A 27,555-nucleotide genomic window follows, 5' to 3' on the forward strand; every position below is an offset into this window, starting at 1 on the left:
GGGGGGCAGAAATCCTAAGACCCTGAGAGTTCCCTCAATCAATGTTGTTCTACGCCTTTCCATATCTTGCCCACCAGGGACTGGCAGGATGGTCTAGTGATCTCTGTATGGTCTCAGCTTTCTAGCAGCCCAAATTTGATCTCCCCCTAAGAATTGTCACATGCCACTGAACAGTTTTGCCTAGCTCTAGTAAACTTATGTAAGTAATTACCTTGAAAACTACACTCTGGCTTAGAAGAAGCTATTAGAACTGGGCACATTTATTAATGTGAAAAACATTCTGAATAAAAAATGGGATTTTGGTGACATTTTTTATCTTCATCAGTTTCTTTTTTGGACAAAATGTCAACACTAAAACTTCAACAAAATTTTATATTTTTCAAAAAAATTGTTTTTAAAATTGTGGGTGAAATTCCACTTTTTCCTCCCTTCACTCTTTTCCCAAAAAGGGATGAGGGAGAAATGAAAGGGGAATGAAAGATTTAACTACAGGTCTGCTTCTCCCTCCCCTTGCATAGGGGGAGAGCTATTAGTGTGACTGCATGGAAGAGAGAGGAAGGGGAAATGTTGGATGAAAATAGGGCATTGTACCCATGATTCACATGACTGGACTGAATGCCAAGATTATGGCAATTTTCTGCTTCAGTTAACATATTTTTATTTGTCTTAAATGCTGAGTCTTGGTGGAAGGCCTGGCTGACTGAAAGATTTTTTTTTTTTTCCACTGAGCCATTCCATCAGCTTCCAGGCTCTCAGTTCAGTTCCTGGTGGGGATGCTTACAATGGCACAGCATACACTAAACCTGCTCCATGGGTTTAGGAAAAAAAGTGCGATCTTTTCTAAAGATGTCAAGCCAGCATAATTCATAACAATAAATTGACTTTGCAAAATTATATATGACTACTTACATGTAACCTAAGCCCCAGGAAACAAAAATTGTTTAATTCTTAAGAGGTTATGCATTTCAGTCTATAATCTTACCTAAGAACAACGCACTGTAATAAACATAATAGGTGTTGAAGTGTGTGACAAATCCTGTACAAACCTCTTTATTTCCAGGGATAAAACTTATCAGGCTGGTCAAGATGCTACCGGTCAAGTATATGGAGTCAATGCTGTGCTATTCCTCTTCCGGAGTGATTTCTCTTCCAGGTAACTGAATGGCATGCTCTGCATTATGAATTTTGCTCTGTTAAACTGGCATAATTTTTCCACCACTCTTTTACCCCAGGATAACCTACAGCTGCACTGAGCTGGATTAATTGGGTTTGAGTAATCCAGTTACAAACCCAAGTAGGTGCTTAGCTTTCCCATTCCTTCCTCAGTGACTCTTTACATGTGAGATGCCCCTCCCCTTCCTCATTCAAAAGACTCCTAAGCCTCACTTCTGCTCCATAAGAAGTTAATATAACAAATCTATTTAAAACCCCAAATTGCCCCCTCTTCTGATTTTTTTGCAGTGGCTCTTCCCTTCTTTTAAGCTGTTTTGTAGACTGCAAGCTGTTTGGAGCAGAGGCTGTTTTTTATTGTTGTGATTTGTACAACCCTCAAGTCCACAGTCAGCTCTTAACAAACAATAGTAGTGGCAGGCCAGTATTCCTCAAAAATTAATGTATGCAGGACAGATGCTCAGTCACAAAGCGCATATGTCTAGAGTGGAGAGCTGAGCATGTGTACGTTTTCACAAACGCGCATTTTCCAATGTATGTTCATAGACGCCTGGCAGCCTTAACGACTTAATTTGGATTAAATAATTATGCAGTATTAAGGATTTAAGCAATTAAGCAGCTTTATGCCCCCTTGAATCGGTAAGGTGGTTTGTGGTCTTGTGTCATTTTAAATCTTTAAAGCATCTTACATACTTACTACACCTAAATGTGCCATAACCATTTAATAGATGTTAATCAGCCTTTCAATCTTAAACCATAACATTTGGCCCTTTCTTTTCAAAGAGACCCAGGTAAATGAAATTAAATGCAGTGATTAGGTTTCACAGTTTGCATTTTTTTATGTCAGGAAATATTCTGACTATTGAAAGGTGAGGCTCTTGCAATGACATTGAATAATACATGTTTTGCATAGGTTGTATTTTCTATTATTGTTTCTGATTAAATGGAAGCTTATTGCTATTACACACACAAAAATACATTAAAAGAACATTTGCTAAGCTTGCAAAGTAAAGCACTCAAAGGCTAGGAAATGCCAGAATTAAGGATGCACCCTTGCGCATATGTATTATGATAGTCTTTAATTACACGATCACATACCACTTGTTCCACGGGATCCCTGCCTCATTCAGTTCACAGAATGAATGGATGGATTCACTATTTTGTTATATCCCCATTGTTCAAAGTGTGGTCTGAGGCCTTATTTATTGCACACTATCAAACCCTGCTCTGAAGACAAGATTATTAATTTCCTCATGGATTTTTCTGTAGTGCTCATGACTGCTTCACAGACATTCATTTATTTTTATAACATTCCTGTGAAATAACAGGGTATTATTATTCCTATTTTCTGGATGGATAATTGATATACAGAAATATTAAGGTCAAAAGTATCCACTAATTTTGGGTGTTCAATTTGAGACAACTAGCATCTGATTTTTTCAGCGTCCTTAGCACTGTTATGTTCAAAGGACAACTCCCATATTAATTTTGGCTGCAACTGTGTGCGCTCAGCACTTCTGCAAATCAGGCCCAAACTGGGCATCCAGAAAATTAGGAACACACAATTAGTGACCACCTGTGAAATGTTCAATTCAAGTGACTTGCCCAGCATCACACAGGAACTCTATGGCACAGGCAGGGATAGAATCCAATTCTCTAGGGCAGCATTTAACTGCCTTAACCATGAGACCCTTCTTTCTCTTTCTTGCAGTTCCCTGCCTCATTTGCTACACGCCTTCTGACTTCTGCCACAGTCTCCTTCATTACACAACCCTGATTCACCCCAAGACAAGTCCCCCCCATTGCACTGAATGAAGCAGGAGCGTTGTGGCGGGAAAATAGCATGTGATCATTTAATTAATGGCTGTATCCATGCATAAGCTCAGGGGAGCTGAACTAAGGTTGCACAGGCAACCTCATTTTTTAACTTTTGAGTGCTTCTTTTGCAACCTGAACAATGTTCTTTTAATAGCTGTGTGTGTGTGTGTGTGTGAGAGAGAGATTTCCTAGGTTATTAAAAAGGGAAATCTGAAAAGGAGAAATTCCATCATGAAGCACGACAGTGACACCTGTGTGTGTGATATGCAGAGTTGGAGTCTTTAGATCACAGCACAGATCTTTGCCACTTGAGCTAATGGAGTAACTGATAACAGTAGTAGGTTGTCATCCTCTGTGTGGATCTGCACGAGATGGGGATGGGACATTTTGTCAGTGGGTTTCATAGATATTTGCTGACAGCAGAGGCATGGTGAGACTCAGAATCTTAGGTTCCATTCCAGGCTATGGAGTGGAGTGTGTGCTGGTGGGCACAGATCATCTGCCTGTTCCCCACAAGTGTAACCCCTTTTACCCTATCACCTCCAACCTCTCTTCTCCCAGTCTTCTCTTCCCCATCCCTGACATCTCATCCCAATTGCTTTGCCCAGCAAATCCTAGTTTCACCTCTCTGCTCTCCTTATCTCAGTCCTATGCTCCTCCCCATTCCCAGTGTCCACACCTAATCACTTTTAGTTCCAATTTCTTGCCCAGGCATTCTCTGGTCATACTCTTTCTGGCTTCCCAATCTGTCTCTTTCTCTGCCCACATTTCCCATTCAGACTAGCTCCCAGTCTGCTAGCCTAGCCAGCTCCAGTCTCCAGTCTTTGCATTCGAATCAGGCAGCTTCCTCCTTCATGATGTTTACGGCAAGCAGGGAGGGTCATTGAGAGCACAGGGGAGAGGCTCTCAGTTCAGATGCCCAGCCCAGAGTAGTCATAGCAGAGAAATTCCTGCTCAGGCAAGCTATATGCTTGTGCTCTTTGTGCACCATCACTGGGAGATACCACTGTAGTGCTCATAATTCAAAAAACTGCAGGGAACGATTAGGGCTTGGCGTTGCCCACTTGCCTTCACCCCTAGATGTGCTGATAAAGCTGAGCCAATATGGGCAGAGGCCGATTACCATTTTGTGGGGCCCCTGAGCCAGAGCAAGTTGGGGGCCCCACCTCACATCTTCTGCCTGCATTCTCCCCATTCCCAGTGTCCAAACCTAATCACTTTTAGTTCCAATTTCTTGCCCAGGCATTCTCTGGTCATACTCTTTCTGGCTTCCCAATCTGTCTCTTTCTCTGCCCACATTTCCCATTCAGACTAGCTCCCAGTCTGCTAGCCTAGCCAGCTCCCAGTCTCCAGTCTTTGCATTCGAATCAGGCAGCTTCCTCCTTCATGATGTTTACGGCAAGCAGGGAGGGTCATTGAGAGCACAGGGGAGAGGCTCTCAGTTCAGATGCCCAGCCCAGAGTAGTCATAGCAGAGAAATTCCTGCTCAGGCAAGCTATATGCTTGTGCTCTTTGTGCACCATCACTGGGAGATACCACTGTAGTGCTCATAATTCAAAAAACTGCAGGGAACGATTAGGGCTTGGCGTTGCCCACTTGCCTTCACCCCTAGATGTGCTGATAAAGCTGAGCCAATATGGGCAGAGGCCGATTACCATTTTGTGGGGCCCCTGAGCCAGAGCAAGTTGGGGGCCCCACCTCACATCTTCTGCCTGCATTCTCCCCTGTGCCTCCTCCCTGGTGCTCCTGCTGGAGAGCAGGGTAGGGGTGTGGGGGCTTGCCCTGCTTCCTGGCAAGAGCACCAGGTGGGCGGAGTGGGTTGGGGCACGACAACGTTCATTTTTCCGGAGGCCCCCAGTTGGCCAGGGCCCTGTTGGCCCAGTGGCTAATCCACCACTGAACACAGGAGAAGGACAAGCTCCTCCAATGGAAAGGGTGTATCAGTGACCATTGCTATGGGAGGTGTCTCCAGCAGTCATGGACCAGCCCTGATGGACAATGCCTCCAGGAGATAATGGCCATCTTTCATCATCATCCGCCTACTGCACACTCTTAGCCTGTAATGTCACTTGAATGTAATTTTATGCATTTAATACAAAGCTAAGTGGAAATCAAACATCATGTAGAAACAAACTGGAACAGTTAGGACCTCTCCCTCCTTTACTTAAAAATCAATAAAGAGAAAATTTAGTTCACTGCAATGTCTCGGACCTTCATGCAGTTCCACAGGATGGAAATCGGTGCAGATTCTGGCTTGGTATGTGATTCAGATCTTTGTAGATCTTGCTCACATATTTATGTCACTTTCTACAATTTTTGAAAACTTAGTCTACCTAGTGGAGACACTACTTTTCTTTTTCTTCTTCAATAGCACTGGCTAATATTAACTGTAGATCTCTAACATAATCTCCGAGAATGTCAGTAGTCACCCATATTTTATTATGTGCCATCAGCCATATCTCTGGATTTTTTTCCTTAGTCACTGCTCCTCCACCACTTCATCCCTTGTAAGTGATATGACTGCCACACAGGATGCAGAAGGCAGCCACTTGAGTCTAAACAAGGTATGTTGGCTGTTTGGTTTCCACTTCATCCAAGCTAAATTTCTATATAGCAGATTAAAAAAAAAAAACAGAGGAGCCCGTCGTTTGACAAGATCAGTGTTCTGCCCTGCCATGTTCTCCCATGCTCCCCAGAAGTCTGATTCATTTTGCTTCCCAGTCTAGAGGGCAAGCACAGCACAAAGATGGAAATGAAGATGGGATTTGGGAGTGTGTGCCGTTCAGCAGCTTGCTGCTGGTACATGAGGCAACTGATATCAAAGGTCTTGTAGGATGCATATCACCAGCATCTCCTTCTTTAAGGGGGAACGGCACAGGGCACAAAACGAGGACATTGGGATTCTCTAGAATGAAATATGAACATTGAAGTCACATCTGTATTGTAGGAAAACTAACATGTGTGCCCTGAATAACTCGGGAATATTTAAAGTACTTCCTTGTAAGGGCTGAAGCAATATTTTTTAAGTCTACCATGTAGATTTCAGTATATAGATAAGAGTATTTTCATTAGAACTAACTTGGTGATTTTGTGGTAGTTTTGTCCTGCCCTTCCTGCCAGAAGAAAATGCCAGAGCTGAAGAGCCTGGAAGAAAGAGGTGCAATGTGGAAGAAAGTGGGGAGAAATTCTCAGATGAGGACCCAGAAATTTTTTAAAATGTGCTACTGTCTCATAATTTTCCTCAGGCTCTGTTTTTCTCAACACAGTATATACATTTTTAAATTCCCAAATTGGCATATGCATAATTTTGATCCGCACACTTGAGTGAAGCCATTGAGGTACTAAAAATACATAAATGGCAACAGATTGTGGTTGTCAAATGTGTCCCAAGGAGTTTGCACATGAAGATACACAGGCCAGTACATATTTAATAGACTGAGGAGGCTTGTCATCTTCATCTATAACCCCTGAAGCACCCTGTGCTTCCTAGTCTCCCTCCTGACTTATTGAAATCTTCCACTCCCTCCTACAGATCCTGCCTAACAACTGGGCCCACCCCACTATAGCCCTTGGAGACCCTTCAGTGGGTTCACATCTCTGTACAGTAGAACCCCAGAATTACAGACACTTCAGAAATGGCCATTGTTCGTAACTCTGAAATGTTCGTAACTGAACAAAATGTTATGGTTTCTCTTTCAAAAGTTTACAACTGAACATTGACTTAATACAGCTTTGAAACTCTACTATGAAGAAGAAAAATGTTGCTTTCCCTTCATTTTTATTTTTTTTAGTAGTTTAAGTTTAATACAGTACTGTACTGTATTTACTTTTCTTTTTTTTTTTTGTGGTCTCTGATTCTGCGTAATTGTGTACTTCCAGTTCCAAATGCGGTGTGTGGTTGACTATCAGTTCATAACTCTGGTGTTTATAACTCTGAGGTTCTACTGTAGTTGACAGAGTGACCCATATAGATAGACATGGAATGAAGGTTGGAGGCAACCCACTTGTCCAACACCTCCAACCATGAGGTTGAGGCCATGTGAAAGTACTGATTTTAGAGTGAAAAGCCACACACTTAATTCCAACAGGACTTTGTATTAGGAGTGGGGTTAAAATACAGTTGAAAGCAGTGCTTGAGAGAAGCAGCAGACAGAATTTGACTGAAGTCTTTAAAAAGAAGCATTTGTTTGCTGAAATGGGGCTATATGTGGGTAGGCTTTGCAACTTTGCTATTTTACCCATTTTTGCTCAAGGCAATGACAAGAACTAGTGACAGGTTTCAGAGTAGCAGCCGTGTTAGTCTGTATTCACAAAAAGAAAAGGAGTACTTGTGGCACCTTAGAGACTAACAAATTTATTTATTTATTTTCCACCAAATGCATCCGATGAAGTGAGCTGTAGCTCATGAAAGCTTATGCTCAAATAAATTTGTTAGTCTCTAAGGTGCCACAAGTACTCCTTTTCTTTTTAAGAACTAGTGAGGAGATCTGCAAAGGCACCTAACTCCCATTCATTTGTGCTTTTGGAAAATCATCCCCATGAATTTATATTCTGAGTGTGTGTGTCTATTCATTATCCCAGAAAGGAATTAACTTAGTCTAGACCCTTCTTGGAAGCTGAGACAATATAAGTGAGAAGTTCCACATAAGCCTCTGAGGGAATTAGTTCATTCCTTAAATAATGACAGTCTAGAAAACTGTTTCTCCGGGCATGTCAAGGTCTAGTACTGTGTGTATGCTCTTCTGCTTTCAATTTTCTGGCTCAATTTCTGTTTTATAAATCTTGTTTTTAGGAAGATGTAAACAATGGAGAGTCTCCAGCAACAGTAGGTATGGAATGTGTTGCTCTTTATACTCGAAGATTTCTTGGGTGGTTGGGGAGGATAGGGTGTTTTATACCTGGGGGAAGAAAAGCCCATTTTTCAAACTGTCTGCCTGTTGTCAGAGAGGCTTTAAGGAGATGTTTGAAGGTATCAGCTAAAGCGTATAGAAATCCCAGCCGCCCATCCTACTGTGAGGATGGGAGGAATAGCTCAGTGGTTTGCACATTGGCCTGCTAAACCCAGGCTTGTGAGTTCGATCCTTGAGGGGGCCATTTAGGGATCTGGGGCAAAAATTGGGGATTGGTCCTGCTTTGAGCAGGGGGTTGAACTAGATGACCTCCTGAGGTCCCTTCCAACCCTGATATTCTATGATTGTGTGGGGTTCCGTAGGGATCTGTTTCATCAGTGTGCATGGAAGGCAGCTGGGGCAGATAATGAGAGACTGGAGTCCTGAAATATCAGTTTTTAGAGTAGCAGCCGTGTTAGTTTGTATTCACAAAAAGAAAAGGAGTGCTTGTGGCACCTTGGAGACTAACAAATTTATTTGATCATAAGCTTTCATGAGCTACAGCTCACTTCATCGGATGCGTTCAGTGGAAAATACAGTGGGGAGATTTATATACACACACACACAGAGAACATGAAAAAATGGGTTTTATCATACACACTGTAAGGAGAGTGATCACTTAAGATGAACCATCACCAGCAGGGCGGGGGGGGGGAGGAGGAAAACCTTTCATGGTGACAAGCAAGGTGGGCCATTTCCAGCAGTTAAAAAGGACGTCTGAAGAACAGTGGGGGTGGGGTGGGGGGGAGAAATAACATGGGGAAATAGTTTTACTTTGTGTAATGACTCATCCACTTCCAGTCTCTATTCAAGCCTAAGTTAATTGTATCCAGTTTGCAAATTAATTCCAATTCAGCAGTCTCTCGTTGGAGTCTGTTTTTGAAGTTTTTAGCCACTCTCAGGTCTGTAATCGAGTGACTGGAGAGATTGAAGTGTTCTCCGACTGGTTTTTGAATGTTATAATTCTTGATGTGTGATTTGTGTCCATTTATTCTTTTACGTAGAGACTGTCCAGTTTGACCAACGTACATGACGGAAGGGCATTGCTGGCACATGATGGCTTATATCACATTGATAGATGCGCAGGTGAACGAGCCTCTGATAGTGTGGCTGATGTGATTAGGCCCTATGATGGTGTCCCCTGAATAGATATGTGGACAGAGTTGGCAACGGGCTTTGCTGCAAGGATAGGTTCCTGGGTTAGTGGTTCTGTTGTGTGGTATGTGGTTGCTGGTGAGTATTTGCTTCAGGTTGGGGGGCTGTCTGTAAGCAAGGACTGGCCTGTCTCCCAAGATCTGTGAGAGTGATGGGTCTCCTTCAGGATAGGTTGTAGATCCTTGATGATGCGGTGGAGAGGTTTTAGTTGGGGGCAGAAGGTGATGGCTAGTGGCGTTCTGTTATTTTCTTTGTTGGGCCTGTCCTGTAGTAGGTAACTTCTGGGTACTCGTCTGGCTCTGTCAATCTGTTTCTTCACTTCAGCAGGTGGGTATTGTAGTTGTAGGAATGCATGATAGAGATCTTGTAGGTGTTTGTCTCAGTCTGAGGGGTTGGAGCAAATGCGGTTATATCGTAGAGCTTGACTGTAGACAATGGGTCGTGTGGTGTGATCTGGATGAAAGCTAGAGGCATGTAGGTAGGAACAGCGGTCAGTAGGTTTCTGATATAGGGTGGTGTTTATGTGACCATCACTTATTAGCACCGTAGTGTCCAGGAAGTGGATCTCTTGTGTGGACTGGTCCAGGCTGAGGTTGATGGTGGGATGGAAATTGTTGAAATCATGGTTGAATTCCTCAAGGGCTTCTTTTCCATGGGTCCAGATGATGAAGATGTCATCAGTGTAGCACAAGTAGAGTAGAGGCATTAGGGGACGAGAGCTGAGGAAGCGTTGTTCTAAGTCAGCCATAAAAATGTTGGCATACTGTGCGGCCTGGGGAGTGGATGGGTCATTACACAAAGTAAAACTATTTCCCCATGTTATTTCTCCCCCCCACCCCACCCCTCACTGTTCCTCAGACGTTCTTGTCAACTGCTGGAAATGGCCCACCTTGATTATCACCATAAAAGGTTTTCCTCCTCCCCCCCCGAATCCCCTTCCTGCTAGTAATAGCTCATCTTAAGTTATCACTCTCCTTACAGTGTGTATGATAAAACCCATTGTTTCATGTTCTCTGTGTGTGTATATAAATCTCCCCACTGTATTTGCCACTGAATGCATCCGATGAAGTGAGCTGTAGCTCACGAAAGCTTATGGTCAAATAAATTTGTTAGTCTCTAAGGTGCCACAAGTACTTTTTTTTTTTTTTTTTTGAAATATCAGTGGCATGCTGATGACACAGCTAGGAGTCTTTACTTGAATCTGGACAGCAAATTGTGTTTCCCCATTGGCAGGCTAAGCATGGGATTGCAGCAGCATCCAAGTAGAATGGAATTGACACGGAACCCGGAATTTGGCTACAATCACTATTGATGGTCCTGCCAGGCGGGTGTCCCTGTCAACAGAACGGGCACTGAATTATTTCACATAGGCCATTGGTGACACTCTGTACCCACATGGGTCAGGTTTGAGCTAGTGACCTAGAGGTAAAAGCAAATGGACCCTTAAAATAAAGATCTTGGTTCACACACATATCTTTAGAAATAGAGAACAAAGAAGGAAATATAGAAGGCCAAATTGTCAAGTGCTTAGGAGACAGACAGGCTTTGGATAGGGATTGTTGATAGTTTTGAGAAGGATGGAATTTTCTCCCTGCAGAATATCAGCAGCTCTGCTCCCTGGGCTACATCTGCAACCTCAGGGCTGAGCTAGTAGCCACTGCTACAACCCTGAACTTCTACTCCCTGGAAGACTCTGACCAGTGAATCTGCACTTTTGCAGGTCCCCTGGTCATATCCCTGCCCTGCCTCCACAGTTAGAGATGCAGCAGAACATTGCTATGAGGCACTCAAGGGGAGCATGGGCCCTCTATGGCGCTTTTCTGAAATCTGCCCCCATGCTGTGAAAAGAGCTCTTTGCACCTGTACAGGAATGGTGCGGTTTTGCACAGGAAGTGTCACGAGAATACTTCCTAAACAATGTGTCTCCAAGTTCTCCCCATGGCTCCTTGCTAGTATTTATGAAATATTTTCAAAGGGGCTTTTGTTTTATAATTAAGTTTTCTTTTGTCAAAATTAATGTTTTTCTTAGCATTGTTCCATTGCTTTGTGTTCAAAGAAAGAACTGTAAGAACTATGGCAAGAAGATAATGGGGTCAATTATATTCCAGAAGGGGAAGAGACAACCAACAAGGAAGACGTGCAACCCTCTGACACCAAAAAATCAGCTTCTGGCTTCTCCAGAAACACAGCTGGACATACATGCTCACCAGTACTGGCCTCTGCTCATGAAAATGGCTGTGTCTGTCTATGGACTATTGGGGTAACGTATTTGATTGTATGTTTGGATGGGGTTGGGGGTGAAAGAAGAAAATGTTCCACATCTTCAGCATCCTGCTCCCACCTAACATATGAAGAATAGGAGGGTTTTTCCCACTGATTGTTATTTCTATGAACATAATTTAGTGCTGCTTTAACAGCTGTAGCAAAGGGAAGGGGGAAGGGGAACAGGAGGAAAATCATGGCTTAGAATAATTGTAGTTTCAGAGTAGCAGCCGTGTTAGTCTGTATTCGCAAAAAGAAAAGTAGTACTTGTGGCACCTTAGAGACTAACAAATTTATTTGAGCATAAGCTTTCGTGAGCTACAGCTCACTTCATCGGCTGTAGCTCACGAAAGCTTATGCTCAAATAAATTTGTTAGTCTCTAAGGTGCCACAAGTACTCCTTTTCTTTTTGCGAATAATTGTAGTGACAACTGTCTGAAAAGGTATGCAACTCCCTGGGGGTCCATTCTTTATCTACCTCCTCTGCCTTCTGAGACAGTGCGATGGGCAAGGCAGAGTCTGCTGCTCCAATTATAAGAGGAATTCTGCTTTGTTAACTGACTTATTCTTTGAAAATAATGTAGCAATAATGGACTGTGCACCTGTATAAATGAGTAGAGGGTCCGGTATGACTTGCACATTATGCAATCCGGTTGATGTCAATATGGGTTACAAGACAGGGAAGAATTTGATTTTAGGTGGATAAATTAAGATATATTATAAAAAGGTTTTAAGAACTTTAGCGATTTTATTTAACTGTGATATTGAACCCTCCAGGTATAATAAAGCAGCTCAATGTATGATGTTGGTATAAAAGCTGACTAATATGGTTTGCTATTTACTTAATGCATGAAAAATCAAAGCGACAGAAAACATTGCATCACGTGAACATGATAAAATTTCTGTTGCTTTGATTTTTTTGTGGATAAAGTCTGCTTTCCTCTATACTTTTTGTTTTAGGGAGATTTACTGAGAGAAGTTTTGCCCTTCACAAAGCATCCTGCAATTCCTCTGACTGCTCTGTGCACAGATATCTCCGCTAAAATGCTTTTAGCGGCCACCAAGGGTAAGTGACCGCTTCTCAGTCACAGTTCTCCTGACTCTTTGTAGTGGCTGAAAAAGATTATTGTAAAAACATGCTGGGAATGTGGCAATGAAGGGCCAAAGCAAAACTGTATTAAAAATCAAGGAAAGGGGAGTCTATGGGAGTAAAGAATACAGGTTAAAGCCAGAAGCTAACAACACTGCCAGTACAGAGGCTATTTGCAAGAGCAGTGTGTTATATTTTCTCTACACAAAGAACTCCCATATACTTACCATCTAAATTCTCTCATTTTAGACTAAGGGCAAAGATTAAGAATAAGAATAAGCAAAAGTCCCACATTCTCCATAACCGGCTGCTGCAACTAAAAGCAAATTGGTGGCTGTTGTTTCACACAGACAGTTAGTTCATGGACAGTGAAAGTTCAGTATACAACAATGACCTGCGTTTCATAAATAACACAGCAATGTGAGGAGGAAAAAGCATTAATGATGCTTCTGCCAGCAGCCCTTTCTCTGATCATTAATTTAATGTTTAGTAAACCTCAAAAGGTTGAAGGTGGCTTTCATTTGGCAAAACATGCAAAAGTTTGGTTGCTTATCTGAAGCTTACCTAAACCTCTTCAAACTTTGTGACTTTTTGTGTCTTCAAACTTGGCCTGAAAATCTTCTTTGTCTCTGTCTATCTCATGAAACATCAGGTACTTACATTTCTGTTCCTGCTGGAAATCCCATGAGAACAGAGTTTCTTGCAGTAATTCCACACTTCCTGCTCTGCTGCTGGATGGAAAAAGCTTTTCCAGACCTTTCAGAACGTAACAATGGTTTGAGGTTGACACCAAGGGTACATCTGCATTGCAACAGGGGTATGAATGGGATAGCTTGTGTGGACATGGCCACCCTAGCTGTACTCTAGCTAGCTCGCTAAAAATAGATGTGAAGACTCCATGGCGTGGGCTTCAGTACTAGCCATGCAAACAAATGCACCCAGGCAGGTCAGGTGGGTTTGTGCAACTCATGCTGAAGTCCATGCCCATGGCATTCTTTTATTTTTGCTGAGCCAGCTAGAGTACAGCTGGCATGGGTATGTCTACATGAGCTTCAGATCATACCCCTGGTTGCAATGTAGACTACCTTAAAAATGGACAGAGGTTAAAGGGAAAGCTTTCTCTCTAATCAACTATCCCATATTGCACAGGATGGCAAGGAGGTTTTTTTACTGCTCATGGAGGAGTAGTATTCCATGCTACTGTCATAGCCCTTTCTCCTACATTTGAGGCTTTCCCCTTTTGGCCACCTGCTTGTGTATTACTGGCTGCAGATTCTAAGTGGTTGCAAGAGATTTTCCTACTAGTTCTCCTCTGTGTATGTCCTGCACGCCCCTCCCTTCTCCCCACTGCTGACACATATTGCTATATTGCTTGGATAGGGTCTGTTAGCCCAACTCCTCCTCCCCTCTCATCCTTTCCCCACTAGGGCTGCCCACATTTCTCTCTGCCCAAGTGTACAGTTCTAGAGACTAGGTCTGCCAAAGGTGGCTGTTGGGACTACCCAGAAGCCTCCTATTGGGAGAACAACAAAGGGAAGATTTCAATGGTGATGGAAAAACTGTAACATGGGAAGAAAACTGGAGCAAAGAGCAGTGGAGGGACACTTTATCAAGGTAAATATTCCCATTTCAGTGGTCAGTCTCCCTCCTCTTGGACTGTGTACCCCACATGAGCACACTAGAAAGGCATGAATTCTTTTCTTTTGCATTATGCATGTGATTGATCAAACTCTGTCCAGTTTGTCATTTTAAAATGAAAAATGTCACCCCTCTGAAACGCTCTCATGTTTGGTCTATGCAGTAGGTAACTCCGCTTAGTACATGACTGTTTTTGTGTGTTTGTAATTATTTAAATTTCTTAGATGCTTTTAACAAACAATTAAATCTATGCTGTTAATGTGACATTCTTCATAAATAGGCTGGAGATCAGTATTCCATTGTAACATATGGACTAACATTTTCCTCTTTGTTTGCTAATGAAATAGTTAAGTGACATTTACATTATCCTAAAAACTAAATTTCAATGCCCTGACCCTTGGCTTCCTTCTACCTTGTCCTTACCCAGGACACTTGGTAGCATATCTAGCAACAGAGGACACTTATAAATCTTTTGAAATGATTCTGTTTTGTTTTGTTTTAAACACAGAGGGGCATATTATGCACTGGAATATTAGCTCATTCCTGGAAGATCCACAGGATGAAAATAAGGTGAGAATGAAAAATCGTTTTTCCACCTGAATAATTTACCATTCACATATGACAGGTAGAGAAAAATGGAATTATACTTCACTATCCTGAGACAAGTTCAGTCCACTTTCTTCCCAGGACCGGCCCACAACATTTTGGCACCTGAGGTGGGGAGCTCAAATGACACCCCCATGTCCCCTCGCTTGGGCCAAAACTTTGAAAGGACTCAATTCTGCCTTCTTCCTGTTCTGCTCCTCTCATGGTACTACTCTACTACCTACCCCAATAAAGGAGAACTAACAACTTAAAATGCCTTGTTCAAAAATTTTAAGTAACACTTCACTTTCAAACGCCTGAACTGCAAATGTAACTTTTCTTGTCTGCATAATAAACGCTGGCATTTTTATCTGTTTGAATAATCAAAGTGGTGCTCTCCGTGCCTTCTTGGTTGCAAACGTTTGAACTGCTTCCTGAAGGTCCACAGTCTGGACCAGCACTCATGCTCTATTGAGATGGTTGCAAGGCTGACCAGCCTCCCCTGTGTCACTGTGGAGCATAGATGTGTTTTTATTAACTTCAGCTTGAAGAAGCACATTTGTCATACCAGCTTCTGTAGTATCATCAATGTCAATCAATTCTAGAAAATGCTCTTTGACAGTCACCATTGCAGGGACGTTTTCCCTAGGTTCTGTTGTTGTTACAAAATGCACCATTAAAGTAATTTGTTTCGTATGGCTGATGTCAGGTGTGCAGTTCAGAATAACAAAGTAATACCTTGCTGACTTCAGATCTGCCACCATTTTCTGTTTGACTGTTGTTGCCAGTAACTGTATTATCTCATTTTGAATTGTTTTTCCAAGGTAGTGGTGTGTGTACATTTCTTGGTCACTCTTCTTAGATGCTTCTGGAGTATAGCATCAAACTCAGCCATCAGCTCCACAATTTGAAGGAAGTTTCCATTGTTTGGCACATACAGCTGATCTGAAGTGCACGCAGTGCTAGGTTGTGGGTAGCAAGCATTCTCACAATGGCAATGAGCCTTTTCAGAACATTTTGCCAGTAAAGAGACTGATGCAATCTTCTCTTGATGCTGATCATCTATGGTGGCCTTTAACCTCAGTCTCATCTCAAGCTCTTTCCACCTATGGAATGCTTTCTGGTGATTTGCTGCCTTCTCATGGCATGCCAGATTTCTAGACAGATTTTTCCAGTCCTTGGTTCCTATAGAACCCAACGTGGCTGGAACATTGGACTGGAAGAGTTTGCAACAAAAACAGTATGCAGCATTCTGGGTTTTTGTGTACATAAGCCATGGCCTCTCCACTTTGTCACCATTGGAGATTTCAGGCCAGTAATGTGTTGGATGGACAAGGAAGTCCCTCAGGCTACTGCTCAAGTGGGTCCACAGTCCTGGATTGTCTAGACTTAAGGAACTAAACTCAGCAGCAGCTGTTTCTTGCGCCTCCACCATACTCTTCTCTGATCTATACTTTTCTTCAGGAATGTGCATGGTTACATCCATTTGAGATGGAGATATGGATGCTGAAGTAGCTGCCAGGTCTCCTGCACTCTGACTAACTGGAAGATCAGGCATCTCCTCACCACTCACATCCTCACTAGGGCCAGAAGGCTCACCATGAACATTTGTGTCTACATATCTCAGGAGAGCTCCTTCCTGCTTAGATAGAAAAGCGTCCTTTGCTTTCTTTCTTTTTCTGAATGCTGCCCCAGAGGGGCATTTTCTTCTTTCACTCATGACTGATGTTCTGTGCCAGCAATAGTGGCTCTCAACACTCAGAAGGGGACAAATAAGCAGGCTAGTAGCAGGGCCTGAGGGAGGGAAGAGATCAGCGTCTTAAGGGCTAACTGGTTCCTACTACTTCAGTTGACTGCATGTTCCCCTCAAGTGGGTTCAGGGAAGCAGCAGGAAACAGGAAGCTCCTTGAGAAGCTGATGTTAATCAGTCCAGGTTCCTGGGGGTACTAGAGAGGTACATAAGAGGCTCCTCCTCCTCCCTCTCCCTGCAGCTCCTGCTGCTTTCTGCTATTCCCTGTTACCTTTTCTCCTACCTGCCTGTTATGTCTCTTGTGCCCTCCTTCCTCCAGCACAGCACTCCACCATCTCTGTGCATCTAGAGCAGAGAGAGTACATATGCACCAGCAGCAGACATAATTTTCTATACTCTGGGTTCTAGTGGTGCCCCTACCACAGTCTGGCACCTGAGGCGGCCGCCTCAGTTCGCCTCATGGTAAGGCCAGCCCTGTTTCTTCCCATCTACAAAGAGTAAGTCTATCCTTTTGGTCTGAATTGTCTATTTCAGACTGCGGACAACATGAAGAACAAAAGTAAAATGTCCCTGGCATAACTCCATTGTGTTCAATGGAGTTAAACTAGGGATGAATTTAGCCTCGTGTCTTCATGCACACTGCCTTCAGCCTGTTTTAAGGGCTATCATAACCTCACTTCTTTTGAGTCTGATGACAGCTTGCTTTATAAGGACACTGTAGTGATAACAATGTTAGAGTGCATAGCAGACTGCAATGTGGTCAGCGATAGGTTTTGTTTTGTTTTGCTTTCCTCCCCTCAGCAAATAAAGCAGCAGCTCTACTGGCGAGCTCATTCCACCAAAGTGGTCAGCCTATTCTATGAGGAGGAGAAAAACCTGGTAGTGACGGCTTCTGTGGATGGTTCTGTCAGGTACAGACATGGCTAACATTTGTTATTGATTTTAACTTATGGATTCTCTTTTCCCAGAGCTCCCCTTTTTTGCCTGACTTTTGTCTAGCTCAGAACTGAAATAATTTTAGGTATCTGTTTTGGTGAGGAAAAAATCAGTTCTGCATGTGCACAGCTTAGCTTTACACATAATACGTCCACTCTTCTTCCTCCCTCCCCCCCCCGAGGTCTCAGATACTTTTTGTTTGTTTGTTTGAACCCCACCAGTCTCTCAAAATGTCCAGAGATGGACAGTTAAGTTTTTCTACCAATTGTGTGAAATTGAGCAAATAAAGAAAGGCCCTATCATTCTAGAAATGAGCTCTTTTTTAGATCCCATTTTAACTTTGTGCAGGTGCTTGTCAAATTAGTATGCCAGGTTATTTTGCCCCATATGTGATATCTTGCAGATTAAATCATAGCAATTTCCTGGCTAAAGAAAAATGTTTTATAGCTCATTATGCAATTTGCTCTTAACAAAAAAGTAAACTTCAAGTTTTTGAAACAAATTAACAAATCCAGGAAATTTGACATGTAAAAATCATTTGGTGGCAGCATCTCTCTACAGAGACAGTTGAGGTTGTTTGAAGTGCCTTATCTCTTCAGTTCCAAACTTTCATATTTTTAGATTTAATTTTAGCCTTGGCGCTGAATGTCTTGGTTTTTAATTAATCTTTTAAGGTTTTTCTAGCCTTAATTTACTTTGCTATGTACTCTCAATCTTAACTCTGATATTGTCTTATAACTAGTCTACTACACTGGTCAGGGGTTATTAAATTACATAATATTGTTCTAAAGGCACTTCACTTTCAGTTTCTAAATGTACCCACCTTTTCCATCTCTCCTTCTGCACCTCTAGGCTCTGTCACGCACCAAATGGACACTATATTGGTTACTTCGGACAGCGCAGGGTGTTTGAATTATCTGAATCCAGTGATTTGATTTTGCCCTGTGATGTTAATGAATTTCCCATTATAATCAAAGAAGACAGCAAGTACATGGAAAAGAAGCAGAAGTTTGAATATCCTCTAATACTGGACAGGAAGAAGTAAGCTCATAAACATTTATTTACATGTGCATTAGGGACTATTAACAAACACATCACACTTTTAGAAAACCTTTCATCTGAGGATGTGTACTTTGCAAACAAGTTTTACAATACTCCGTGAGTTAGACTGTATCCCCATTGTACAGAGGAGTAAACTAAGGCATAGTGGTTAAGTGACTTACTCAAAGTCATAGAGCAAGCGGCAGAGCCAGGACTGGCGCCCTAGAATTCTAATTACTAATTCTCTGCTGTGATAATTAGATAATCACTAAAGTTAATCAGAATGTATGAATTTAATGAACACTCTTGTTCAGTTTGGGAAATTGTTTCCCTCTTACCCCCGCAAGGTGACTGAACCTTCTAAAAAACAAATAGTTTCAAGATAAAACTTTTTCTTACCTGATCTCAACACAAAGATGAAGCCTTCTAAAAGTTAAAGCAAAACTAGCTTAATTGTTGAGGAATGGGGGTGTAGAATAAAAGTGCATTTTTCCTGTATTTTCTGGTGTATGCTCATAATTCAAAGCTGAGAGCTTCAAAGTTGGCATGAATGTTATGTAACCACTGGTGAGGGATGGGTTACAGGTCCCTGTCTGTGGCAATCCACAGGGGACGTGAATATGTCTCAGCCCAGCTTCAGTGATTTAGCTCAAACTGTGGCAGCTCATACTTTTAGCTCAGGTTCAATCCCCAGTGTGTTGGCTGAAATAGTGACCTTTGCATGTGCAGAAATCAAATGACAAAAGTTGCTTAGACTTCTGAAGTGATTAACACTTAAACAACATGTCTGGCGTGCAGTACAGCATCCTATTCACTTTTTAGGTTATATATTTGCCAAAGCCTTTTTGGGAATGCTTCAGTATTAATGACCATAATCATTTAGGCTTTGTCTACACTAGCTCTTTTGTCAGTAAAACTTTTGTTGGTCAGGGATGTGAAAAAAACACCTCCCTGACCGACATAAGTTTCACTGACAAAAGCGTTGGTGTGGACAGTGCTATGTTGGCAGGAAAAGCTCTCTTGGTGACATAGCTAAAGTCACTTGTTGAGGATGGTTTTAATTATGCCAGCAGGAGAGCGCTCTCCTGCCGGCAAAGAGCAGCCATCAGGGAGACCTTACAGTGGCACAGCTGTAGCGGTACAGCTATGCTGCTGTAAGGTCCGAAGTGTAGGGCTGTATCCTGCTAACACTTACCAGTAAGAACAATGCTTCCCAGGGTGAATGGTCCTACTGAAGTCAGTTCAGTAACTCATGAATAAAGAACTATGCCTGGCAATGTTGACAGGATTGGGCCCTTAGGCGGTGTTGAATACAGGGCACAAGATCAAGTCAATTGACCCAGGCACTAAGACTTGGTGGCTGCAGGTTTTTGTTTGCAGTGTAGACCTGCTGTGCTAGATGAGGCTAGAGTGGCCAGTTAATATAACACCATGTAGACAGAGTACACTGCAGTAATAAGATTGGTCTGAATTAACTATTGCAAGTACATTATTACATGGCTAAACTATTTTTGTTTGCAAATATTTCTCCGGAAGACTATATTTTTGGCACATTTTTCCCTATTTGTAATAGCTGAAATAGCTTCTGGGTCACTTAATCCATATGTATTATTTCTGCTTCCTTATTGAATAATTACTCTTCCTCATTCATTATGCTGTTTTAAAAGTTTCAAATAATGAATCAAAATAACAGTATCCATACAAGGAATAGATGTTTCTCAAATGTTCATACACATAAAAAGGGTCCAAACGTGATTGAACCGAGCAGACTATCCGAATTCAAATAAACATTTGCAAACACTGGGCCAGATTCCCAGCTGGTGTAAGTAGCTAGGGCTCCATTGACTTGCTGAAGAATTTCAGTGAGTAGCGTTCTGTGTACATTTGTCTCAACTCTTCTCAACAGTGGAATGACAGAATATAGATCCTTAGCTAGTATAAATCAACATGACTACATTAATTGTAAATGGGGCTAAACTGATACACTAGTTGAGGATCTAGCCCTACATGTTTTCTCCTTATAACTTGTGCTGAGGCCCACCTAGTCTGGCAACCGGTTGAATCAGCAGAAAAGCTCTGCATTGCCATGCTGTGACGGGGTGTACAAACCCCACACTGGGCAACAAAGGATTAAGGGATTATTTGGGGCTCAGCCGGGCCCTGCCCCACCACACCTGCAGCGAAAGCTCCATCTGCTGAAGGAATTAAAAGGAAGGGAACTAGCTCATTTGGATGGCAGGGCTGGAGGTGAGCAGACCCATAGCCCACCGCTCCAGCAGAGCAAAGGGAAACCTAAGACTCTGACACAGCTGCCCAAAGGGGCCCTCCTTGAGACAACTAGAGAGGGAAGTATCCTGTGGGCCTTGGACTTTGGTAACCTCCTTTACTTATTGTGGTTTGGGTTTCCTCACAGGGAAAAGCCTTGGACTAAGCTGACCTCAGGGGGGTGGAGAAGAGGAAGAGGCCCAGGGACGACAGTCTTAAGCAGCCTTGGTTGCCAGACTACTGGTAGCCCAAAGGGCGCTGGGTCGAAACCCAGTGGAGTCCCCTCCCCACAACCCCCTTGGCAGTCAGGAGTTGTAGCTGTGACCGCTAGGCCATGCACCCAAGAGAGGACCATTACCATTACACATGCCTAGAACCTGGCATACTGTCACTATGTTCTAGATGGAAAATAATGTTGAGTCATTGTGATACAGTGTATTGGAGCTTAGTCTTGATAACTGCTGATCCATACATAAACATACTAGCCTGAAGATGGTGCAAACATCTGTGAACAAACAGTGAAAGAAAATGAATCCCACCTGGATTGGTGAAGTGTTAAGTAACATCTCATGACATTTATCAAACATCTACATTAAATTTTATTATGCAAAGATATAGAATGAATTATAATTCAAATTGTATTTCTAAGCTAATTAAGTGTGTGATACTGCATGCTGCTCTCTTTTTATAGACATTAGGTTTTTTCTTCCTATCTCTTGTGAACAGGTGGAAATCATTGACCAAATCATCCTTGCTTTCAAAAAAGCCTAGACCCTTCGAAGTGGATCAGGATTTCAAGTTTTTCAAAGCCCTAGCTTCTCCTAAGGTAGCTGAAGAGACATAATCAATTGTATTTCTTTTATGAAATATTCTGGTAAATGTTTACATTTGGAAAATAGCCCAGAACAAATGCCCAAGGCCTGTTCTGTAGAAAAGGATAGAAATAATCAAAGGGGTTTGTGCAAGCTATCTGTTGGGTTTCAATTCACATGGTTTCACACTTCCAAGTATCAAGTCTGAGTATATTTGGTTGAACTTCCCTAGTTTGTATCAAAACCACATAAAACATGGTTCCAGTGCAAACCCTTCGAAATTTGAAGTTTCATAGGGTTTCAATACAAACTTGGAAAGTTCAACTGAGTGCAAACCCTGGGGGGCATGGATCCATGTTCACGTCGCACTCCCCATCAGTACCTGGCCCAGGAAAATAAATGATCCAACCAGCATACCAAATTCTTTGAATTCTGGTCATGTGCCACCTGAGGTACGTTGCGCATATACTAAGACCTGCAAACCCTAAATATCACAGATTTGCTTGAAAGGTAGGTGAGAACGCTGGTAAATCTCTTTTTATGCCTGGTCCTCGCTTCAAGGTTTTAATGAGATCTAAAATCTGAACATTTTGCAGAACTCTAGCTGAGTAGAAGTGCATTATACATGCTCCTCTGTCTAGCTTGGTACATGTTGCCTTTGGGCCAGATTGTCTCCTCTCCCTGCAAGGTGTACTGGAAAGGCAAAACCAAAAAGAGCCAATCCAGTGAGAGCTAAGTGGCCTTTTGCTATGTGAGCTCCTCTCTACCCCTCAGTGAAGTAGCATTCCTGTTCTCCAATGCCAGGATGGCTGAGAGAAGCAAGCTGGGGAATGGACTTCCTGCCATCCTCCTGAAATTCCTGATATTGTGTTCCCACCTGTACAGCCAGCCATTACCTTAATGTAGCCAACAAAACTGATATAATTATCTACACGAGCTGCCTCTGGCAGAGCAAAAATCTTTCTGGCAACTACAGCAGCAGAATGTAAGAGATTGTCTGGGACAAGACAGCACTATTGTTCATGGTCAGCTACTCCACTCTCCCTGCCCCTGGTGTAATAAGGATGGGATGAGGATGATATGATCCTCTTTGATGCATGTTTCCCTAGGTTGACAGCCAGCTCCTCCTTTCTTCTAGTCCCTGTTCACTGGGATTCTAAAAGTGGCATGGTTGGGTCTTACTCCTCCTGGCCCCATGATAGGAGTGTGTGGTTTACTTCAGGGTGATGACAACCATGTGGCTGAGGTATTCTGCCACTTTAACCCCAAAGGCTGCAAAATATGTTCCCATTAAGCTATGTTGGTCATGGACTCCAGACATAATTTTTCCCTATTGCCTGATATTACATCAAAGGGAATGCATGTGGCTTTTGTGGGATAGTCGAATGTTCCCTACAAAGCGAGGAACTATTAGTGATTAGAACCCAAATCTATTGTACTGCAGCTTTAGGTACAGTAGAGGGGGAGAGCAATGTGAAATTGTGTAAATTTTGTGTAAGCAATGTGTTATTCTGTAGGGGACCATGTAAATCCATCTCAGCATATTTGCATATCCTTCAAGGTGTGTGTAAGTACCTAAAGGTCTGCATAGGCACTTTCAAATCACATTTACGCACCTCAGTGAATTAACATTAATTCTGTGATGCTACCAGTGCTGAAGCTAAGAAGTCTAGAAGTCAAATCTGAGATATATGGGAAGAAATTAATGAGGGACTTTTTAAATTCTGAGGATGTGAATCCTCTTAAACTATAACAATTGCATGTGCACTTAAATTATCTACCAGAGGATGCTATAAAAGAGGATTAATATAAAATGTAATTAGGGACTTTCTTTAAAATGCAATTTGATTTTGCAGAAAACTCATATTTCAGTGTTTTATGAAAACCTGACAGTATTTCATTTTTAGATAATTTTTTCCCTATTGCATGATCATAAATTGTGTTCCTAGTGGGAAATCAGTACTATATCATATAAGGCTATTGACCTCCACTCTCAAATACATAGAATCTAATAACCTAGGTAGGTTTTGGCAGTCATATTTTTGCATGGATGAATGATCAAAGTACATCCAACATTTGTACAAATTTGGACTTTCCATCAACATACAGCAGAAATGTCATTTTGTTCCACATATTTTTTTTTTCCTGATAGGCAGTGGAAGAGTGAAGGGTTGCATGCGCAAAGAGATTTCCCACCTGACTGCTCTGCAATGACACTGTCAGTTGGGACTGGGGTCCCCTGGGAGTTCCCAGCCCATCATCCCATGGTGACTGGGGTTAGAACTCAGCCCTCCTTTAGCAACATCCCCCAACCACACATACTGTTAAAACTGACCTAAACATTATTTTTTTTAAATTGAGCTTATGCCCTCGTTAGCATATTTACGTTTTGTATAAAGAATGCCTGAAGGGTTTTGAAAAATCAGTTTAAATAAAACTTTTGCAATATCTGGAATGGCATGTCCGTATTTCCCAGGTTCCAGGTGTTCATGAGGCATTGGAGTTAAATATGTTTTCAAATAGTTTTAAATAATCTGACTAAAAGTCCACCCTTTCCCTCCAACTTGTTGGCTCAGCTCTCGGTTTAGTTCGGTCAACTCTCCATTCACTATAAAACAAGCAGAACCCCATCCCCCAATTTTTGGACAAAAACCTCCCAGGCTATTTTTATATACGGCACAGAAACACAACTGGACACAAACCCAACTTTTTTTTACATGTGATGTGATTTTTTTTTCTTTAGTAATATGGAGTAAATGTCATCTATGCAGATTTATGGAAACTCCACTAGATGTGATCTCTACTATCTTGCTGTTGCCTATAACTGGAAATATGTTGACTCTGTTTTCTATTTTTAAGATTAACAGACAACCTTTGGAAAGTTTCAAGTCAGGAAACAAAGAGGCTGGTGTTGTGTTTGGGTCTATACCTATATACAGGGTAAGTTCAAGTTCATCTGCTTTTATAACTCAAGCATTGTCATTGATATAGCAAAAACTGTTAAAATTAGAAAATTTTTAAAATCGCAAACCCTGTGACTTGCTATTATAAACTGTCTGCTTCTCAATTTAATTTCTTTTGACTTGGCTTGAATTACTCCCTATCCATCTCCATTCAACGGTAGTTAGCATGATAACAGGGCACCTCTTGAGAAGACTGATCAAAAGACCATTCTGCTAGGTGAGTCTTTCAGCCTTGTACTTCTCCTATCAAAGCTCATGACCTTAAATTTATGCTCAATCTTTTTTCTTTCAACCAGTCCAATGACCATTGCTTCTATTTGCACAAGGCGTTGGGCAATATATGCTAATACCATATCCCACTGAGCATACAAATGCTAAACCTGCATGGGACTTTTCATTCCAGTTTAATTGGCTTACTATTTATATAAACAACTGCATTAGAGATACAGGCCCAAATTCTGCTCAGTCACATAGCTGTACATCTGCTCCCAGCTGATGGGAGAGTATTCAGAGAGCTGGTAAAGAGCATTCAGCCAATCTGGCACACATGATGATCTTCCATTTTCAACTAATGTGCTTTGGAAATTTGCAGCCTGCTTTCTTACAGAAAGAAAAAAATAATACAAGGGGGGACTGATTCTGAACTCCCCTTTCTATGAATTGGGGGAAATTGAGTTGAAGTCAAGAGATATCCACTGGATTTTTATGAGAGTGTGAAATCAGAATCAGATGTTGTTGGTTTAGTGAGCTAAAAGTCTTAGAAACACTTTGTTATACAGGCCGTTAGTTATCAGTACAAACTGGTGTGCTCATAGGAGGCTATTCTGTAACTACACTGCTCTAAATTACTTTTCAAAGGTTCTCAGTCTAACAAGTCACAACGCTCTCCACCAGTTGGGGTCAAAAGAGAAGCAAGACTCAGTGGACACGATCTTCAAAAGGATTAAGCATCATAGATTTTATGAGGTAAGTGGATTAGCAATTTCTTCACTTTAGCCCCAGAATGTTTGCCCATCCTTACCATTGTATACATTTCTTTCCTCTTTCCATTCAATTGATGTGAATACACAGAAATTAATTTTTAGCTACCTGAAACTAGAAATAGGTCTGACTATGACCGATACAAGCTTGTCCAAAGTGTAAGGACATTCAGATCTGGGGATTTGTGTTAGGCCCATCTATACCAGAAATATTTAATGTAACATCCTATCATCTCCAGTTGTTTCATGTCATGTCAGGCTGCACCCTTTCTGATATATCAGCTCCATACAAAACAATCAGGTTATCTAGACAAATAATTTACCATACATACAGCAAATCAAACCCAATAAAGCCAATCAGTTGTTGATGGAGGTACCATGTATAATTGCTGGACAACAGGTATTTCTCCTTCTGTTTAGAGATAAGACGAAACCAGAACAATGAAATCTGCACTCTCAAGTGGTTCATATTCAAACACATGGATCCAAATCCATTCTTATGATTTCAGATCTGCATTGGAACCCAAAATGATCAAAAAGGGCAAATTTTCATTTGCTGTTTGAAATGCTACTCAAAGTGGCAGAAATCATGGGATCACCCAATCTCTCTTATATATTTATATTTAGAGAGAAGTAAACATAAACTATTTAGCAATGTTAATCTAAAAACTACTTTTTTCTCAGAAATGGTCCATACCTGGAACAACTTCTTCTTCCCCCTCCTCCATGACTCTGCTCAAGCTAACATACTAAAAATGGAAGTGTAGGCACAGCAGGGAGAGCAGTAGGAGGGGTTAGATACTCCGAGTACATATCTAGGGTTTCAGATGGGATTGTACTTGGATGGCTAGCCTATCCTGCTGCTTGTGTCACTGTAACTACAATTCTATTTTTAACATGTTAGTTCGATCAGAGGTGTCTGATGGGATGGGATGTCTACACGAACTGGAAATTATATCACCAGCTCAGTGTAGACATACCGTATGATTGGCAGGATTTGGCCTTTCGCATTCTGACTCCTAAAGCCCCCTCTTCCTAGAGGTGACAACTTCTGAAATTGCAGGAGTTTAATCCCCGTGAGCTTGTAGCCCTTTCTAGGTTTCCACTTTGAATGAGGTAATTGGGGTCCAGTCTTTTAACAGTCAGCACCTGGAACTCCTGTTGAAATCATTGGAAGCTCTGCATATGAGGGCTTGCAAGAATTGGCACATAATGTATATATCAGTAAGCTTTTGGGACCAATTCTAATGACATTCAAGTCAATGGCAATACTTTCCTTAAGTTAAATGGGAGCAGGATCCAGGACTATTATCATGGCTGTGATAAAGATGATGTGTTAAACTTTGGACTGAACTTGTTGATGACACCCAGGAGATGTCATGGAGTTGTGGTTTATAATATGTAAATAGCACAGAAAATTAAGCTGAACAGGTATTGAAATAAACATCATGATATGTCCTAGAAAAGACAATGTAACAAAGAGATTTCCTTTTGAATAACTCTTGTTTTGTTTCCTCCTAAGTCAAAGTGGAGAACTTCCAAAAAGTCATTTTAAAATTTATCTTTTTTACCATGTCTGATTATTTTCACAGTAAGAAATATTTTCAGTAGAGGATAGAACTGTATAGAGCTCACTCAGCACATACACTAGCAAGGATTAACATATGTAGCTAAATGCTCTGCTTTGTCTTACAGCCATCACGTTTATCCAAGAGAAGAAGTGCAAAAAATAGCCAGGCTACAGCGGCAAATGTGATCCAGTCCTTTGCCATCTCCATTTCCTTCCAAGGTGCAAAACCCTAAAAACTGCCACTGCTGTTATCAAAAATAAACCTTGAGATCACTGCAAATCATACGTAGTCAAAGTAATTGTTACTGGTAAGCAGACAAGCACGGTCTCTGTGTCCAACTGTGTTCTTTATTTCCAACGCTCCAGCAATATTGTGTTAATTCATGTATCAGTAGCTCCTGTTGTCACATCACACCCCATATTCTTCATAGAAATATGCTTATTATATGAATATGGCATAACTAAAAGGTATTTTTTGCAAGATGGGTCATGTAAGTTATCATTGGAAAGGTTATGATTTACTGAATATGTTTATCCTATTTGTATGTGTGTATCATTTCTGTATCCGAAGTTAGGAATATTAGCTCTATATCAATTGCAAAAGAGTTTGCATCTGGGGAATTCCCACCAG

At 41.7% G+C, this 27,555-nt stretch overlaps 1 protein-coding gene and 2 long non-coding RNA genes across 4 annotated transcripts in view; 1 reads left to right on the plus strand and 2 right to left on the minus strand.

Moving 5' to 3' along the window:
* WDR64 (WD repeat domain 64) overlaps positions 1-27,229 on the plus strand; it is a 146,420-nt gene extending 119,191 nt beyond the window's left edge. Inside the window, 12 exon segments of the mRNA XM_038395210.2 lie at positions 1,061-1,153; positions 5,468-5,552; positions 7,781-7,817; positions 11,141-11,292; positions 12,255-12,360; positions 14,531-14,592; positions 17,159-17,268; positions 18,146-18,334; positions 21,326-21,425; positions 24,271-24,351; positions 25,233-25,340; positions 27,050-27,229. Of these exon segments, the coding sequence (XP_038251138.2) occupies positions 1,061-1,153; positions 5,468-5,552; positions 7,781-7,817; positions 11,141-11,292; positions 12,255-12,360; positions 14,531-14,592; positions 17,159-17,268; positions 18,146-18,334; positions 21,326-21,425; positions 24,271-24,351; positions 25,233-25,340; positions 27,050-27,157 (1,231 nt within the window). The 3' untranslated portion in view covers positions 27,158-27,229.
* Positions 1-27,555, minus strand: part of LOC122459430 — a 124,197-nt gene that overhangs the window by 70,549 nt on the left and 26,093 nt on the right. The window lies entirely within an intron of this gene.
* Positions 1-27,555, minus strand: part of LOC122459431 — a 35,592-nt gene that overhangs the window by 7,627 nt on the left and 410 nt on the right. Inside the window, exons 2-4 of the long non-coding RNA XR_006280135.1 lie at positions 18,117-18,235; positions 12,370-12,407; positions 10,707-10,711 (exon numbers count right to left, since the gene is read on the minus strand). This is a non-coding gene — a long non-coding RNA (uncharacterized LOC122459431). The remainder of the gene's footprint in view (positions 1-10,706; positions 10,712-12,369; positions 12,408-18,116; positions 18,236-27,555) is intronic.

Source organism: Dermochelys coriacea, chromosome 3 (assembly GCF_009764565.3).
Source record: "Dermochelys coriacea isolate rDerCor1 chromosome 3, rDerCor1.pri.v4, whole genome shotgun sequence".
Taxonomy (NCBI): Eukaryota; Metazoa; Chordata; order Testudines; family Dermochelyidae; genus Dermochelys; species Dermochelys coriacea.